Here is a 19,146-nt window from a genome sequence, read left to right as displayed (position 1 = left end):
GAAAATTCTCATAATCTGGATTTAAACTAATTAACTGAGCAGCATGTCAGAGTGACGATGTAAAGTCAGAATTCTGGAGAATTTAAAGTAAATAATGTCGCAAGATTTAAAATTGGACTTATCAAAATGTTTCAATTTCTGTTGAATATCTCAAAACTTTTTATTAAAATTCAGATTTTTGCCTTCAGGTCTGATGTGATGAAAACAAACAGAAATCCTTTAACGACCTCTGAGCTTCAACTTCACATTTAATCTGAGAACAAAGAAACAAAGTTTGATCGTCTGTTTTACTCACTGACAGACTGAACAGTGAACGCAGTATCAACTTCACAACCTTATTTATTTAAATTTTAGTATCTTTACATTCAGTGAAAATGTATCTTGTTGTTAAATTTGACTGTTTTCTTAACGATTCAATCATTAATTAGATGACAATAACTCAGTTATTCATGCAGATCACCAGCAGGTGGCAGTAATGAGGCTGCAGGTCGTAAAGCTGACAAATGTTCTGTTTGATGAGGTAGTAAATGGCTGTGTCCAAATTCAGGGGCTGCAGCCTTCAAGGACGCGGCCTTTGCGGCCCACGAGGGCCTGGTCCTTCGGAGAGACCTTGAAGGCCTCGTCCACCGCTGTTAAATGGGTCGGTCCAGCCTTCGGAGTGTTTCCTGGTTGCGTCACCAGGTGTTCATGCATTAAAGTCTGTTTTGGTTCAAATCTATCAAACGTGTACATTTATTTATGTGTGAACAATGAGTCAAATCTAAACTGAATTATCAACATTACAAAATAAACATTAACCCATTGGTGAATAACAACTATATTTACCACAGCATCACCAGCGTCACATGTTTTAACTGAAAGTTGAAATTTGGAGGTTTTATAGTCTCTTGAAGTTTAACATATCTGGCGTTGGATGTTCAAATGACTAAAAACCGAGTATGAACCCATTACTTAAATTTGAATGTCATGTCTGCGCCACTTGATGTCGCCATTTTCTCTTGCTTCCTCTTCTGTTTCGGGACTGAGCAGCGATGCGCAAAGGATCTTGGGATATGTGAGGCCGCGAAGGACAGTAGCGGTGCGTCCTCCTAAACGAGGGAAGTGCAGGCTGCATTTGAAGGAGCCTTCGTATTGGGACGGCCTTCGCACGGCGTTGTGACGTAATTGGCATTCGAAGGCTGCAGCCCCTGAATTTGGACACAGCCAATGAGTGAGCCGTGTTTGGGGTCAAAGGTCAGCAGGAAGTGAAGGCTGAGAGCTGCTGCTGATGACACGAGGAAAAAACCTCGTCTGTTCCTCAGGTGACTTCCTGTCTGTTTCACAATTAAATCCCTTCAGTTGGTTTAAAAACACTTATTGTGAAACAAACAGGAAGTGTTGATGTTGATGACATGTCCGGTGTCCATATGTGTGTCTGTCTGTCTTCTGTCTGTCTGTCTTCTCTCTGTCTTCTCTCTGTCTCTCTCTCTGTCTGTCTGTGTCTCTGTCTGTCTTTTCTCTGTCTTTCTGTCTGTCTGTCTGTCTGTCTCTCTGTCTGTCGTCTGTCTGTCTGTCTGTCTGTCTGTCTCTCTCTGTCTGTCTGTCTCTCTGTCTGTCTGTCTGTCTGTCTCTCTCTCTCTCTCTGTCTGCCTGTCTCTCTGTCTGTCTGTCTGTCTCTCTCTGTCTGTCTGTCTGTCTCTCTCTGTCTGTCTGTCTGTCTGTCTCTCTGTCTGTCGTCTGTCTGTCTTCTCTCTGTCTGTCTGTCTGTCTGTCTGACCTGTCAGTCACAATCAGACTCTTCTTCTTCTTCTAATATCAGTTTGGTTCCGCCTCCATCAGATGTTTCAACATGTTCACTGACTGACGATGACATCACTGATAAACTCATCACATCTTTAAAAACAACATTTAAATCAATTATTAATCTGTGAAGACACGAACAAACCGATCTGACATCCAATCAGCTTTATTTAAACACTGAACACAGTTTTGATTGTCTCACTGTGGTGACATCACAGCAGTCTGGTGACATCACAGCAGTCTGAGGTGACATCACAGCACTCTGGTGACATCACAGCAGTCTGTGGTGACATCACAGCAGTCTGGTGACATCACAGCAGTCTGAGGTGACATCACAGCAGTCTGGTGACATCACAGCAGTCTGAGGTGACATCACAGCAGTCTGGTGACATCACAGCAGTCTGTGGTGACATCACAGCAGTCTGAGGTGACATCACAGCAGTCTGTGGTGACATCACAGCAGTCTGAGGTGACATCACAGCAGTCTGAGGTGACATCACAGCAGTCTGAGGTGACATCACAGCAGTCTGGTGACATCACAGCAGTCTGTGGTGACATCACAGCAGTCTGGTGACACAGCAGTCTGGTGACATCACAGCAGTCTGTGGTGATGTCACAGTAGTCTGGTGACATCACAGCAGTCTGTGGTGACATCACAGCAGTCTGTGGTGACATCACAGCAGTCTGTGGTGACATCACAGTAGTCTGGTGACATCACAGCAGTCTGGTGACATCACAGCAGTCTGTGGTGACATCACAGCAGTCTGGTGACATCACAGCAGTCAGTGGTGACATCACAGGTTGTGGTGTGTCAGAGCGGAAACAGTATTTTATTTTGGCGGGCTGGGCTGCAGCTGTTTGGAAACAGTCCTCTCTGTCTGTGGTACCTTCATCGTCCTCATCCTCACGTGTCTGACAGACGGAGGGAGGGACGTCCTGATGACTGACAGCTCAGAGGTCAGAGGTCAGTCTCCTCCTCTGTCGGCCATCTTGTTGAACTTGTCCTCCAGGTCCTGAGCGCTGATGTGCGGCAGGCCGTCGTCCAGAGGACAGCCGTCCACCAGACTGTTCATCGGGGTCGGAGGGACCTGAGACTCCTCCTCCTCCTCCACGTCTCCAAGGCGACCGTCTCCCACGCAACCGTCTGCATCACGCTCCTTCAGGCAGTCCTTAATGATGGGGAGGAGCTTCTTACGAGACGCCAAAGAGTTTCCTGAAAGAGACGAAGGTGAAACGTGTCAGCTGACGACTCTTTATTCTAACTCTGCCGCTGCTGCACATCCTGGTTGTTTGTTTGTTTGTTTGTCTGTCTCTGTTTTTTATGTTTTTATCTGTAAACAATCTCTCTGTGCTCCTATTGGTCAACAATGCTGACGTCACAGACTTTGTTAAACTCTTCTCGTCCTCCTGTCGGGACATCAGGATGTCATCATGATCTGTGATGTGTTCAATGACCCTGATGTTTACCTGACGTTTCCTCTGATGTCATCACACAGGTAAGTCTCACCTGGTGAGCTTCAGAGCAGGCGGAGCTTACCTTGCTGATAGGCACTGATGTGAGGATGGGGGCTGCTGATTGGACAGAGGTTGAGGGCGGGGTTACATGCCTGTTCCAGGTAGAGGCTCACCTGAGGAGGGAGGACACCTGAGTTTTTATGGCAACTAAAACTGTGACTGAGAACCTGATCATGAAGTATCAGTACTACACAGAGTACTCGCAGTACTTGGTTTGTGTGTATCTGCAGTGTGTACCTCCTCCCTGCAGGTGGTGCTGTGGCTGAACACAGCGAGCTCTCTGATTGGCTCTTTGCTCTCAGTGAAGGAGATGGTCATCAGCAGCAGCAGGTCGAATCCAAACTTCAGACTGAAGGCTGAGAGCTCCGCCTCCAACTCCGCCCTCTGCAGGAAGTCCTATCACACACAGACACACACACAGAGACACAGACACAGACACACACAGACACAGACACACACATAGACACACACAGACACAGACACACACATAGACACACACAGACACAGACACACACAGACACAGACACACACAGACACAGACACACACAGAGACACAGACACAGACACACACACAGACACACACACACACACACACACAGACACACACATAGACACACACAGACACAGACACACACAGACACAGACACACACATAGACACAGACACACACATAGACACAGACACACACACACAGACACACACAGACACACACACAGAGACACAGACACAGACACACACAGACACACACACACAGACACACACACACACATAGACACAGACACAGACACACACACACACATAGACACAGACACACACACACACACACACAGACACACACATAGACACACACAGACACAGACACACACACACACACACACACAGACACACACATAGACACAGACACACACACACACACACACACAGACACACACATAGACACACACAGACACAGACACACACAGACACACACACACACACACACACACACACACAGACACACACACAGAGACACAGACACAGACACACACAGACACACACACACAGACACACACACACACATAGACACAGACACAGACACACACACACACATAGACACAGACACACACACACACACACACAGACACACACATAGACACACACAGACACAGACACACACACACACAGACACAGACACACACACACACACACACACACACACACACACAGACACACACATAGACACACACAGACACAGACACACACACACACACACACACACACACACACACACACAGACAGTTAGTACAGTTGTGCCTGTCAGTCAGAGTTCTGAGCTCTCTGGCTCCACCTGCTGTCAGACTGATGCCACTGCAGCTGATTGGTCAAGAACCTCCAACAGCTCAGAGCAGGTAACTTTACTGTCACTGTAGTACTGTGTGTAGTACTCTGTGTAATACTGTGTGTAGTACTGTGTAATACTCTGTGTAGTACTGTGTGTAGTACTGTGTAGTACTGTGTGTAGTACTGTGTAGTACTGTGTGTAGTACTCTGTGTAATACTGTGTGTAGTACTGTGTAATACTCTGTAGTACTCTGTGTAGTACTCTGTGTAGTACTCTGTGTAGTACTGTGCATTACTCTGTGTAGTACTGTGTGTAGTACTGTGTAGTACTGTGTGTAGTACTGTGTAGTACTGTGTGTAGTACTGTGCATTACTCTGTGTAGTACTGTGTGTAGTACTGTGTAGTACTGTGCAGTACTCTGTGTAGTACTGTGTAGTACTGTGCAGTACTGTGTGTAGTACTGTGTAGTACTGTGCAGTACTCTGTGTAGTACTGTGTAGTACTGTGTAGTACTGTGTGTAGTACTGTGTAGTACTGTGTGTAGTACTGTGTAATACTCTGTAGTACTGTGTGTAGTACTGTGTAGTACTGTGTGTAGTACTGTGCAGTACTCTGTGTAGTACTGTGTGTAGTACTGTGTGTAGTACTCTGTGTAGTACTGTGCAGTACTCTGTGTAGTACTGTGTAGTACTGTGCAGTACTCTGTGTAGTACTGTGTAGTACTGTGCAGTACTCTGTGCAGTACTGTGTGTAGTACTGTGTGTTGTACTGTGTGTAGTACTGTGCAGTACTCTGTGTAGTACTGTGTGTAGTACTGTGTGTAGTACTGTGTGTAGTACTGTGCAGTACTCTGTGTAGTACTGTGTGTAGTACTGTGTGTAGTACTGTGTGTAGTACTGTGTGTAGTACTGTGCAGTACTCTGTGTAGTACTGTGTGTAGTACTGTGCAGTACTCTGTGTAGTACTGTGCAGTACTGTGCAGTACTCTGTGCAGTACTGACCTGCAGCTGGATGTAGAGGACGGACACGGCGATGATGAGACGTCCTGAGACGGACTTCATGTCCTTCAACAACATCTGTTCAGTGTTCAGACCTGAAGACACAAAATGTTCAGAATCCTGCATGAAGCTGAAATGACACGTTGTGACAGAGACTCTGGTCCATACGCTGCAGTAGTACTGCAGTAGTACTGCAGTAGTTCTGTGTGACTTACCTGAGACGTCAAACTTGGCGTGGTTCAGGTTCTGGAACAGAGCGCCTCTCGGTGGCAGAGCGGGGAAACGACTCTCCAACACCGTCACAAACTCAGCGTCTTTAGGGGTCACTTTACCTGCAGAGGGCGCCATGTTGACACAGTCCAGCACCACAGCCGCTACACAAGGTACACACATTACACACACAGTACACACACAGTACACACAGTACACACATTACACACACATTACACACATTACACACAGTACACACATTACACACACATTACACACACATTACACACAGTACACACATTACACACAGTACACACACGGTACACACATTACACACAGTACACACATTACACACACATTACACACAGTACACACATTACACACATTACACACACATTACACACACATTACACACAGTACACACATTACACACATTACACACACATTACACACACATTACACACACAGTACACACAGTACACACACAGTAAGTATAAACAGAAGAAACAGATGATAAAACAAAAGTTAGTAACAAGAAGCTAATAAACGGTCTGTGAGGACGTGTTCAGGTGTGTTCAGGTGTGTTCAGGTGTGTTCAGGTGACTTCAGATGACTTCAGGTGTGTTCAGGTGTGTTCAGGTGACTTCAGGTGTGTTCAGGTGTGTTCAGGTGACTTCAGGTGTGTTCAGGTGTGTTCAGGTGACTTCAGATGACTTCAGGTGTGTTCAGGTGTTTACCATAGAGTAGCTGGGCGACCTGCTGATCCAGGATTTCTGGGGCTTTCTGGATGATGCGTTCTGTTACCAAGGTAGCACAGGATCCCACCGTCTCCACGGTAACAGGACATGAAGGGGAGGATGCTCTCTCCAGCAGGTGATGGTCAATCACCTCCACCACCGCCCCCTCCAGGTTACGGTCTGAACTGCAGGACAGGTACAGGTGATAACACAGGTGTGACAGCTAATCTGATGAGACAGGTGCTTCTGTGGCTACCTGGATCATGGCCGTGTTGTCTGGCAGGTGTTTAGGACAATGTGGCCACCTGGGTTAGGGTTGACCCAAACACCTGTCGGGTGTTTGTTCCTACCTGGGCAGGACGTTGTGGTCAACAAGCGTCAGCCGCAGGCGTCCGGCCCGCTGCAGCGCTCGCAGGTCAAGCTGGTCTCTGAACAGCAGCAGGTCTGGAGACAAACCGATCTGTCGCAGCAGGAAGACGTTATCTGAGCGCAGCACCAGGTCTGACTGACGGATGTTGAGCAGAGGGACGGCGAGCATCTCACTCTGTACAGTCTGACAGAGAGACAGCCAATCAGACACCAGCTCTGTGGACAAACACCAGCACTGACAGGTCAGAGTCTCACCTTGGACAGAAAGTAGGCGTAGGTCAGAGCACAGACCATCGAGTCCACGTCGCAGGCTTCATTCCCCAGAACAACGTGGAACCCTGAACCGGCCTCACCTGAGTTCACCTGGAGGACAGGTGACCATTGACACTGAGCTGATTAATAAATAATAAACTGACACCAAAGACATCGTCATCTGAGTTAAAAGAAGCAAAGACATTTTAGACTGAAGACAATCAAATATTTGAGTTCACTTTAAAAAATACGTTTAAACAAAAGTCACAATTATTCTGTTCAATATGAAACATTTTCCTGAGAAGCTCCAGACGACCAACACGTCACCTGAACCTCCAGTTCTTCAGTTTGTTCCGTAACAATCAAACATCACAACTCACCAAATCTACAATCCGTTTCACTCTGATCCAAATTAAACTGTTCACCGTCCAAAAACCTTCATCACAGAACTAAAGACATAAAACACTGAAGTCAGAGCGATGACACCAATAATAAGTTTAGTTTAAAGCCTCAGAAACTCGTTTCTCCCGTCTCATCCTGAATACACAGGTTCACTGTGCGTCACTCTGCATGACACTTCATCATATTATATTATTTATATTAAAATACAATCTGAACTCTGACTGCTGAAAATTATTCTGTGTTTTGTCTGAAACTGATGTTATATGAACTTTCTGATTCGCCCAAAAATCAGAAATATTAATAAACATATTTTATACATGTAAGTTCAGTGAAATGGTTTTATTCTAATGTTTTTCCATTTTATGTTTATTTCAATCATAAAAAATATTTCATCAGAATCAGAAATATTTTTTTGATCCCTGAGGAGGAAAATATGTCATGTTACAGTAGAAATGTCAGTAAGTATTTAGAAATCATAACAAAAGTATCAAATACAGAATAGATAATAAGAGCATGTAGAATAAGAATATGTTCTATAATATACTGTAATATAATATAAAACTATTATTTGTAACAACTCCCTCTGTAGAAACAGAAATTTGAACATATTGATCATATTTAGAACTGAAGTGTAGAAAATATTCAGCAGTATTAAAATAGAAGTGACAATAATGTTACTTTTGTTGACCGGAAGTTTACTTCGAAAGGTGTGACTGACCGGAAGTCATACAGTTGAACTTCACATCGTCCATCTTCTATTAATAACTGAAATCACTGCTCTGTCTGAGCTAACAAGCTAACAAGCTAACGTCTGGAACCAACACACACATCCAGCTGTGTGTGTGTGTGTGTGTGTGTGTGTGTGTGTGTGTGTGTGTGTGTGTGTGTGTGTGCGTGTTACCTGCACGGCTCGGCGGCAGCTCGACAGAAACTCCTCCATCGTTCGTTAGCTGTTAGCCGTTAGCCGCTAACTCCTCCGCTCTGACCGCTAGCTAACCCGCTAACCGCTCCTCTGACCCGTTAACGGCTCCGGTAACCGTGCGGTTCACCGAGCAGCGGGCTGTCAGTCAGTCAGTCAGTCACACACACACACACACACACACTCACACACTCACACACTCACACTCACACACACACACTCACACACTCACACACTCACACTCACACACACACACACACCGTGAACAGCCGCATGACTGTGTCGGTAATGTGCTGGGTGAAAGGTCAGGACGCCTTCACGGTGCGTGAAAAAGCTCGTAAATAAGCACTGTCACTGCTCGTGACTTCAATCTGATCCACAGAGATTGAAACGACAGAAATAAACGTATTCCCTAAATATTAAACAACACACAGGTAAGAGAAAGGCTGATATTAGGGTAATATTTTGTATGATTATGTGATATCGTTACAAAAAGTGGGTTAGGGTTAGTTAGAGTACTGAACGCATTATTGACCAGTCTGCCGACTTCCACGTCAACATGTAGGTTACAGGCTGCAACTGTTCATTGGACCGCATGCTGCATTAAAAATGCCACAGCATGTGAAGGCAGCACGACCCTCTGGGGGGAATGGAACTCTGGGTAATGTAGTTGCCCACGTACCTTTCATCTGTGCGTTACCTCCAGCTTCAGAGTACATTCAGTTCGTTTCTTTCATTCATAAAACGGCTCATTGCAGGTTCACGGGGATGTTATGTAACTAAGTACATTTACTCAGGTTCTGTATGTCAGTACAGTTTTGAGGTACTTGTACTATACTTGAGTATTTCAATTTTCTGTTTCTTTATACTTCCTCTCTACATTTTGGAGGCAAATATTGTACTTTTTACTCCTCTGCATTTATTTGATTACTTTAGTTACTGATCCATATATTTACATATTATGTAATTACAGATTACATTCTGCATTAGAGCCAAAGTATCACATAAAAAATGTTAAATTAATTTATCAGATAAAAACAGTGATTGTGATAATCAGTCGACTCACAGTATACAGAATATACATACATGTAAATATATGGATCAGTTACTTTTACTGATACTATTTGCAGCACTGCATCCGACACTGGGCCACCAAGTAATGATTATTTTCAATATCAATCAATCTGCTGATTATATTTTCAGTTAATTAATTGTTTGGTTCATTAAATGTCCTGAAATAATGAAAAATCCTCAAACGTCTTGTTTTGTCATTTCTGTTAGAAAAATGGCGTATTGATCTCGTTTCATCGTCAATAATTTGAGGCTGATGAAACTCACTTGTTTGTGTCGCTCAGACGTGTTCTGAGACTGAATGTCAGTTTATTGTCGGTCCAGCTGGACGATCTGAGCTAAAAAACATCATGTTCATTCATACAGACGACTATAAAACACAAACAGACATTAAACACACCCTCTGATCCGAGCTGTGTTTGTAATTATACAGAAAATTATTTCACTGTTTTAACTGTTTAATCACATAGAAAGTTAATTTAATGTTTCTATTTCATTTTTATTCTTTCAATCAGAGAGTTAAAACCGCAGTGACGTTCAGTCACATTTTACATGTTGAGAAGATAAAAAGATTTATTTTATATTTTAAAGTTCCAGTGATGAAGAGAACAGTCATGTTTGTTCTGTCAGGGCTGTCATACTGCGGCGTCACCTGTAGGGGGTGCTGGCACAACGTTACCATGGTAACACTGATGTCAAACTGAGCTGCTGCTTTAAAGCTATCAGAGACGAGTGGAGTCACACGGGGACATTGACCTGACTGTAAACAGCGTTAGGGGGACGTCAGCAGGTCGGAGCTCCTCGCCCTGACCTTTGACCTCTGTCATCACTCTGACTTAAACATGTGGCGTTTATGGTGTAAATCAGCTTCCTGTTTCCTGTCAGCCGATGTGTTGTAAGCTCCGTGACCTCTGACCCCAGCTGCAGCAGCAGGTCGATGACCTCTGACCCCGCGGTCAACAGGTCTAGATCTTCTCAACGTAGTTTCCGGGGAACATCCCCTCTCTGCCCCGCAGCCGACCGAACCACCAACCAGACGGATCTGAAACAGACACACAACAAGAGCTGTGATTGGTCCGTTTGGTCGGGTATGTTTTTGAGTCAGTAAATTATCTGTTCAGTCAATTTATTGTAGTATCCATTCAGCAGGAGTATTAACAGTAGTATTAACAGTAGTAGTCGTACTAGTACTAGCAGTACCTTCAGTGAGTATCTCGATGACATCATCAGCGTTGAAGCTGAGCTCATCCGTGTCCTGGGCGTCGTAGGCGTACAGCGCTCTGCACTGTGGAGACCGGGGCTTTGGTCTGGGAGCTGGTTTTGGTCGACCCGCTCCAGGAACCGGCTTCACCTCCTTTGACCGCCGCCGCTGCAGCCTGCAGGCAACACACGGGATTACAGAACCCTTTAGTGAACCACATAACAATCTAGAGAACCAGGACCAGAACCAGACCCAGACAGCTGTGAGCCCGGAGATGGATGACAGCTTTAAAGTAGATGGCATCCCCTGTCTAATCGCCTGCTGGTCATACTATTGCCGTTACTGGTTAAACTGGTTCTATATACTGGGTTGTTGGCAGTCTCACCCTGCGGCGCCCTGCTCCGGGACGTCCATGAAGCCCATGTCGTAGTGCTCATGGGCCCGGTTGTCATGGCGCTGCTGGCTCTGAAGGCGGGGCAGACTGGGCTGCTCCATGCTGGACTGCTGCCTCAGCAGGGAGCTTCTGGAGGAGGGGCCTCCTCTGGGAGCTCCGCCCCCTCTGGAGCGAGGAGCTGGAGATAAAAGAAAGATGATAAACCAACAGTCTCTGACGTTCACGCTGTCACACCAGGAGGTTGTTTTGTTTCTGGTACCTGAATTATACTGGCTGGTGGGCGGAGCCTGGCTGCCCATGTAACGACTCTTGCGGTTGTCCCTCCTCGTCGGCCCTACAGATCAAACACACAGGAAGTGAGGGGGAGTTCACAGGAAGTGAGGGGGAGTTCACAGGAAGCGAGGGGGAGTTCCCATGAAGCGAGGGGGAGTTCCCAGGAAGTGAGGGGGAGTTCACAGGAAGCGAGGGGGAGTTCCCAGGAAGCGAGGGGGAGTTCATAGGAAGCGAGGGGGAGTTCCCAGGAAGCGAGGGGGAGTTCATAGGAAGCGAGGGGGAGTTCACAGGAAGCGAGGGGGAGTTCCCATGAAGCGAGGGGGAGTTCCCATGAAGCGAGGGGGAGTTCCCAGGAAGCGAGGGGGAGTTCACAGGAAGCGAGGGGGAGTTCCCAGGAAGCGAGGGGGAGTTCATAGGAAGCGAGGGGGAGTTCATAGGAAGCGAGGAGGAGTTCATAGGAAGCGAGGGGGAGTTCACAGGAAGCAAGGGGGAGTTCATAGGAAGCGAGGGGGAGTTCAAAGGAAGCGAGGGGGAGTTCATAGGAAGCAAGGGGGAGTTCATAGGAAGCAAAGGGGAGTTCCCAGGAAGTGAGGGGGAGTTCCCAGGAAGTGAGGGGGAGTTCATAGGAAGTGAGAGGGAGTTCCCAGTAAGCGAGGGGGAGTTCATTTGTGTTGTGTCCATTCAGAACTTACTGGAGTTCTTGGGTAGACCCGGTCCGATTAAGACCTGCAGGACCTTCCCGCTGGGCTTCAGGATGGCCTCGTCTCCCTGACCCCCTTGGAATTGGATCTGTCTAGACCCTGAGGAGCTGAACGGACCCCAGCCGCCCTTCTTCACCTTAAACTCCAGACTGGAGGACAGAGACAGACACCGCTGATGTAAATGCTGCAAGAATATCTGGAGAACTTAAACTGACTTTGTCAACAGTTAAATTAATTTAGAAACATCAGTGGAAACAATGACGTGGATGTATGATTTATATTTTAGTAAAGCAAAATAGTCCGATTACTGACAGGTTGTTGAATTTGAGCGGCAGCTTCTTCTGAGTTTTCTCCTGATAACGTTTGACCAGCAGACTGAGGAACTCAGTTTTAAAGATGCTCTGAAGGACACTGTCATACTCTTCCTCGTGAATGATGAAGATATCATCCTGCAGAGTGCTGACAGAGAGACAGACAGGGAGACAGGAAGTCAGACAGACAGAGACTCTAGTTCTGGTCCTGGCGCTGATTCTAAATCTAATTCTAGTTTCAGTTGTTGCTCTGGATCTTGTCTTTATTCTCGCCATGCAGCTGGATTCATGTCATGAATCCATCTCGTCAGGCTTCAAGCTCGGCTCTTGTGTTTGATGTACCTCAGGGAAACGGACTGGATCTTGTTGAGCTCAATCTTCCTCTTGAGAACCTCCTGGATCTGGCCTTTATCAGGACCCTGCTTCACCTTCTCGCGACCAATCAGGTATAAGAACTTGGAGGTCAGGATGAGGTCACGCTTCACAGTCTATGGAACAACAGAAACAATTCAGACAGGAAGTGACACATCAAGAAGTCATCAGTCTTTCTCTTGAACCCTCCCCTCAGTGTGCTGCTCTAAATGGGACAAAGCATTAATCTCATTTGCTGTGTGATCGTTTTAGTTTTTACCCTGAATCTTCGGTCAAATTTCACCACGACATCAGCGAAGTCGATCCTCTCTCTGCGGCCAACAAACTGTCTAATCTCTGGGTGGTTGTCCGTCCCAATGTAGTCGCCCACAAAGTTCCTGTTGATGCTGTTTCTGCGGCGTTCCTTCTTGTTCAGCAAGACGTCAGAGGCTGCAAACAGAAAATCACTTAGCAGAGAAGACACAAACACGAGCTGAAAGTGGTGCTTCATTAACCCACTTATTGATGATCTTACCTTCCTCCCTCATCTTGACGTACTTGCGGACAGCGATGTGTTTACGCCATGCCTTCTGGATGACCCGAGCGTAACCGTTATACTTCCTCTCCCTCATCTCCTCCAACAGGAAGAGCTGCAGAGAGGAAAAAACAGACATAAAGACATGATGCAGACAGACCCTGAGGTCTTCTGGGAACTACAATACCCAGAATGCCAGCGTGTCAGAAACAGAACTGGTGGGATGAATTCAGAAATTTGAATAAATTCTGTTTTAGATTTTGGATCAGTTCAGTAGTTGTCGTCTAAAATGACATCAATGAAATCACAGTTGTTGAACCAGTTGTGGGTTCTGTTTAGATTCATTCCACCAAAACTGAGAGAAAAAGCCTGAAACATTTCTACCTGAGGACTAGAACAGAACCCTGCAGTCATGTTACATGATCCAGAGGTTCTCCTGAGGTACCTCAGTATTCCTGAAGAGTTACTGTCAACAGGGAATTTTAATTTGAAAGTTTACAGATAAACCACTTCCTGACCGGTCCTTCCTGTGTGCGAGTGTCTCGTACCGACTCTGGAGCTTTGATGAAGATTTTGGTCTTGCCAAGCTGGAACTGGTCCTGGTCCATGTGGACGGAGTTGAGGAGGTGCAGGACTCCTTGGCGCTCCTCGCCCCTCCATCGAGGCCAGGTTTCTTTCGTCAGGATGGCGTACCTGCAGGAAACAAGTCTCTGTCAGCACGTATGAAGCAGCAACACAGATCACATCACGTTACTGTGTTTGACCCCTGACCTCTGCAGGAACTTGTTGAAGACCCGTCTAAAGGCGTATCCAGCCCGGCGGACTCTGATGTTCTCTCGCAGGCCCAGGTACTCCACCTGGTGTCTGACCCGGTTGTCCTCCCAGTCCCGGGGCCGTTTGGTCTCGTTGGGTTTGATGCAGCGGATGTAGTGAGGGGTGCACTTCATCAGAGTCTGGACTAGGCTGTTAGCTTGTTTCTGAAGGGAGGGAGGGAGCGGTGTTACCTGGTGTTACCTGGTGTTACCTGTTAAAGCAGACCACTGTGTTTGGGCTGAGAACCTGCAGGGTCTTGCTGTAAATCATTACAATTATTTTATTCGTCAAGGCTGAAATAAAGTCTGTTTATACCAAAACACAGTCAGAGATCAGATCTGTTTCAACTGGTCTCAGGTTATGAATGTCGTGTCATTGATCATGAAACAGGTGGTGCTGGTGTTTGGTGACGTAGCTGTGAGGCTGTTTGTTGACTGTTTAGTAAGCTAACTGCTAACATGCTATCTAGCTAGAAACATTGCTAGCATTAGCCAGCAAAAATAGCTCACCCGGCTAGCTGTCTTGCTACCAGATAGTTTAGTGAAGAGTTTGTCCTGAAGGTGGAGCTAGAGGAAAGATGATGTGGTCAGTCTCCACCTGTCTCTCTCACCTTGATCTTGCTGCTGGCAGTGCTCGGACGCCCTCTCTTCTCAGCCTCAAGGTTCTCAGGGAAAAGTGCTCTGATGAACGGACTGACCACAAACACACCACAAACAAAGGTCACTGTGAAGTCATCACAAACACACACACACACACACACACACACACACACACACAGTTCTTACAACTCGCTGCTCTGCATCAGCTCGATGATGTCATTAAACAACACGTCCCTGTTCCTCTCACAGAACCCGCTGACATCATACGACACCTGGACACACAGACAGACAGACAGACAGGTGAACAGGTCGTCAGGTGTATAAAGTTGTACAGGTGGTTACAGGTGTGAACAGGTGTGAACAGGTGTGTACAGGTGTGAACAGGTGGGTACAGGTGTGAACAGGTGTGTACAGGTGGGTACAGACAGGTGTGAACAGGTGTGTACAGGTGTGAACAGGTGTGTACAGGTGTGAACAGGTGTGTACAGGTGTGAACAGGTGGGTACAGGTGTGAACAGGTGTGAACAGGTGGGTACAGACAGGTGTGAACAGGTGTGTACAGGTGTGAACGGGTGTGAACAGGTGTGAACAGGTGGGTACAGGTGTGAACAGGTGGGTACAGACAGGTGTGAACAGGTGTGAACAGGTGTGTACAGGTGTGAACAGGTGTGAACAGGTGGGTACAGGTGTGAACAGGTGGGTACAGACAGGTGTGAACAGGTGTGAACAGGTGTGTACAGGTGTGAACAGGTGGGTACAGGTGTGAACAGGTGTGAACAGGTGGGTACAGACAGGTGTGAACAGGTGTGAACAGGTGTGTACAGGTGTGTACAGGTGTGAACAGGTGGGTACAGGTGTGAACAGGTGGGTACAGACAGGTGTGAACAGGTGTGAACAGGTGTGTACAGGTGTGAACAGGTGTGTACAGGTGTGTACAGGTGTGAACAGGTGTGTACAGGTGTGAACAGGTGTGAACAGGTGGGTACAGGTGTGAACAGGTGGGTACAGGTGTGTACAGGTGTGAACAGGTGTGTACAGGTGTGAACAGGTGGGTACAGGTGTGTACAGGTGTGAACAGGTGGGTACAGGTGTGAACAGGTGGGTACAGACAGGTGTGAACAGGTGTGAACAGGTGTGTACAGGTGTGTACAGGTGTGTACAGGTGTGAACAGGTGGGTACAGGTGTGAACAGGTGTGAACAGGTGGGTACAGGTGTGAACAGGTGTGAACAGGTGTACCTTCCCAGCGTAGTGGTGGATGATAAATCCTTTGTTCCAGCTGCTGAAGTGTTCGTGTGATCCGATCTGTCCCTGAAGTTTCTGCAGCAGCGTCTGATCGGCTCCTTCACCTTTAGCGTGCATCGTCGCACACACGTCGTCCAGGATGCTCATGAGCCCCGGAGGATTCTGGGAAAGGACCACAGACAGAGAGGATGTTTACAGACACACAGCGGTAATTCTGTTTGTTTTGTTGTTGTTGCTGTTTTTGATCTATTTTTTTTTTTTTTTAAACATATGTTTATTGACATTTTGATTAAGTTATACAGAGTGTACATAAACATACAACACGAACTTCAAACACCCCCCCACCAAGGATCTCATCCATGTAGGTCCACAAAAAAAAGAACAGGAAACCTAAATAAGCAAATGGAAAATAAGAAAAAATAAAGATACATAGAGCCATAAAATCAAACACACAGTGCAACGCCAATAAAACAAAACAACAACAAACAAAAAAACAAAACAAAACAAAAACAGATGCACAGACATCAGAGCAACAGCACAGACGATTACATAGTCGGCGTAGAGCAATAAGATTCAAGGGTCAAGGGCACACTGCAGATCCACGCTTTCAAGAAAATGTAAGAAAAGGCCCCAGATTTTATAGAATTCACAAAGTCTATGTTTAATACTGTAAGTCAGCTTCTCTAAAGCCAGACATGATGATAATTCCTTCAGCCAATGATTAATAGGGGGACATGATATATTTTTCCAATACAAGGCAATGAGATGTTTTGAATGGACAAGGCAGAGATTAATCAATTTAATTTCATGCAATTTTAAGGAGAGATTTTCAGGATAGAGGCCTAAAATACAGAATTTAGGGGAGATAGGAATGGGTTTGGAAATTATTTGGGAAATTATATGTATTACTTCCTTCCAAAATTTTTGCATCTTCTCACATTCCCAGATGCAATGGAAGAGGGTGCCTTTATGAGTTTGACATTTCACACGTGTCTGGAATAAATTTATTCAGCTTTACTGGGGTAATGTAGGTCCTCATTATCCAATTATATTGTATTAATTTAAATCTAGAGTTAATGGAGAGGCTCTGGGCCTTTGAGCATATTTGGCTCCACTCACTGTCCAGGACACATTCCTGTAAGTCCTCACTCCATCACCTCCTCTTTGAGTCAGATGACTCTTTACAATGAGTTGAGAATATATTTGAAGTGTAGAGATCTGGCCTTTACTTTGCTGACGCTGGGATGTAAACCGTTCTAATACTGTTAAAGGGGGACAGTTACATGAGTGATTTAACTTAGAGTGAATAAAGCTTATTTTTCCAAATGAACTTTGTAAGAGTTTTTTTCATATCTTGGAAGAAAGAAGGAGGAGGCGGGAGTGGGATTGATTGGAAGAGATAAAGAAATTTGAGAAGGACATTCATCTTGAAAGCACTTATACGTCCAATCACAAACAAGGGGAGTGAGATCCATCTGTTTAGAGATTCCTTGGCTTTTGAAATAATTGGATCGTAATTGGCAGAGATTAATGAGTTTAGATTGGGAGTAATAAAGATACCAAGATATCTGAATCCTTGAGGCGCATTCATAAATGGATGCCGGACCATAGGATGGAGTCTTTCCCGCTCATTGAGGAAGAGGACAGAGGACTTAGTTTTGTTAACTCTGTACCCAGAGAACTTCCCAAATCTATTGATCACCTCGGTAAGGTCTGAAAAAGACTGTGCCAAGTTTGTCAGGAAAAGTAATGTATCATCTGCGAACAAGGCTATGCGATGCTCTACATCTGCCATCTGAATTCCTTTAATAATAGGGTGATTTCTAATGGAGATGGCGAAGGGTTCTAGCACTAAAATAAAAAGCAGGGGGGACAAGGGACAACCCTGTCGGGTCCCACGATGAAGATTGAATGGTTTGGAGATAGAGTTATTGGTCATAATTTCTGCGCATGGTCCTGAGTATAAGAGTTTGATCCATTGCCTAAAGTGAACACCGAAACCAAAGCGGGAGAGTGACTACATTGGGACGGACAACCACCCAGAGATTAGACAGTTTGTCGGCCGCAGAGAGAGGATCGACTTCGCTGATGTCGTGGTGAAATTGCTCCTGACTCGCAGTTAGCACCTTGTGTGGCGGCCTCTGCCGTCAGAAAAGGGCCCTGTGATGAGCTGGCGACTCATCCAGGGATATACCCTGGCCTCCGCCCATATGAAAACTGGGATTGGCTCCAGTAACCCCCGCAACCCCCTGAAAGGGGGGGATAAAGCGGTAACATCCCCGCGACCCTGACGGATAAAGCGGTTAAGAAAATGAGATGAGATGAGAACGTTGGGTCCATATAAATTCACCATTGTAATATTTTCATTAAAGAGTGAACCTTGCACAATCAGATGTCTGGAAGTGTTTTTATAACCTGAAAAGGGAGAGACTTGTGAATTAATGTAATAACTCCCCTTGCATTATGTAGAGAACGAAGCAGAGTAAACTTGGCCTGGCCAACGCCTCTTTACTTTTAACAAGTCACTGGACATTAAATGAGATTCTTTTAAAAATATAACTGTTGATTTAAGATGTTTAAGCCTCGTCATAACCTGCTTTAATTTAGACAGTTTCCCTAAGCCTCTCACATTCCAAGTAGTTATCTTTATACTTGAGTCACCATCCATCATTTAACATCAGAGATACAGTGAGTACCGCGCTGAGTGTCGTCTAAACACAAACAGTTAAAAGGCATGTGAAATGTTTGAAGGGAGGACAATAAAAGGCCTGATAGCTCTGTGACATTAAACTGATTTCCAGTGATGGATGAGTAGATCCCTCCCCTGCTGTCATCTGGAACTTGACAGCATTCCCCGAAAACCCAACCATATGAAAACCCAACATAACGATGGTCTGATCCTACAGACAGGAGCAGAGTAACGATACTCAAACACATGTCCATCATCAGTCGCTCCGCTAAACGGCATAAAGAAAAAAAGATAGCGAATATTCAGTCTCAAAGAAAGAAAAGAAAACACTCAACCAAAAACATGCTTCCTCTAGCTGTCTTGTTATTTCCATAAAGACTTAAGAGTCCGATAAAAAAAGAAAAAAGAGATTCAAATGCTCCCGTCGTTATCCTCCCCTTCACTCAGGATCTATACCGGTGAC

General features: G+C 45.7%; 2 protein-coding genes across 3 annotated transcripts in view; both read right to left on the bottom strand.

Annotated features, from left to right (window-relative positions):
• Positions 1-1,929: 1,929 nt before the first annotated feature.
• Positions 1,930-8,734, bottom strand: prune (prune exopolyphosphatase). Of its 2 annotated transcripts, XM_073466817.1 has the most exons (9): positions 8,484-8,734; positions 7,184-7,291; positions 6,910-7,112; positions 6,560-6,744; positions 5,828-5,986; positions 5,616-5,707; positions 3,532-3,690; positions 3,317-3,407; positions 1,930-2,992 (listed from the first exon to the last, which is right to left on the bottom strand). In XM_073466817.1, the coding sequence occupies exons 1-9, from the start codon at positions 8,520-8,522 to the stop codon at positions 2,745-2,747; spliced, it is 1,284 nt and encodes a 427-aa protein (XP_073322918.1). In that variant the 5' UTR covers positions 8,523-8,734; the 3' UTR covers positions 1,930-2,744. The 2 variants fall into 2 exon arrangements, with proteins under 2 accessions (XP_073322918.1, XP_073322919.1); XM_073466818.1 differs by lacking the exon at positions 7,184-7,291 and having other exon boundaries at positions 6,910-7,144; positions 8,484-8,733.
• A 1,101-nt stretch (positions 8,735-9,835) lies between these two features.
• myo1eb (myosin IEb) overlaps positions 9,836-19,146 on the bottom strand; it is a 21,633-nt gene continuing 12,322 nt past the window's right edge. The window contains exons 14-27 of the mRNA XM_073466791.1: positions 15,989-16,156; positions 14,937-15,022; positions 14,762-14,843; positions 14,110-14,315; positions 13,887-14,031; positions 13,339-13,453; positions 13,084-13,253; positions 12,795-12,940; positions 12,454-12,600; positions 12,133-12,290; positions 11,427-11,501; positions 11,159-11,345; positions 10,773-10,948; positions 9,836-10,614 (exon numbers count right to left, since the gene is read on the bottom strand). Coding sequence (XP_073322892.1) covers positions 10,538-10,614; positions 10,773-10,948; positions 11,159-11,345; positions 11,427-11,501; positions 12,133-12,290; positions 12,454-12,600; positions 12,795-12,940; positions 13,084-13,253; positions 13,339-13,453; positions 13,887-14,031; positions 14,110-14,315; positions 14,762-14,843; positions 14,937-15,022; positions 15,989-16,156 — 1,938 coding nt within the window. The 3' untranslated portion in view covers positions 9,836-10,537. The remainder of the gene's footprint in view (positions 10,615-10,772; positions 10,949-11,158; positions 11,346-11,426; positions 11,502-12,132; positions 12,291-12,453; positions 12,601-12,794; positions 12,941-13,083; positions 13,254-13,338; positions 13,454-13,886; positions 14,032-14,109; positions 14,316-14,761; positions 14,844-14,936; positions 15,023-15,988; positions 16,157-19,146) is intronic.

This window comes from Pagrus major, chromosome 5 (assembly GCF_040436345.1).
Source record: "Pagrus major chromosome 5, Pma_NU_1.0".
In the NCBI taxonomy this organism is placed as follows: Eukaryota; Metazoa; Chordata; class Actinopteri; order Spariformes; family Sparidae; genus Pagrus; species Pagrus major.
This window is presented reverse-complemented; position numbering and strand designations above follow the sequence as displayed.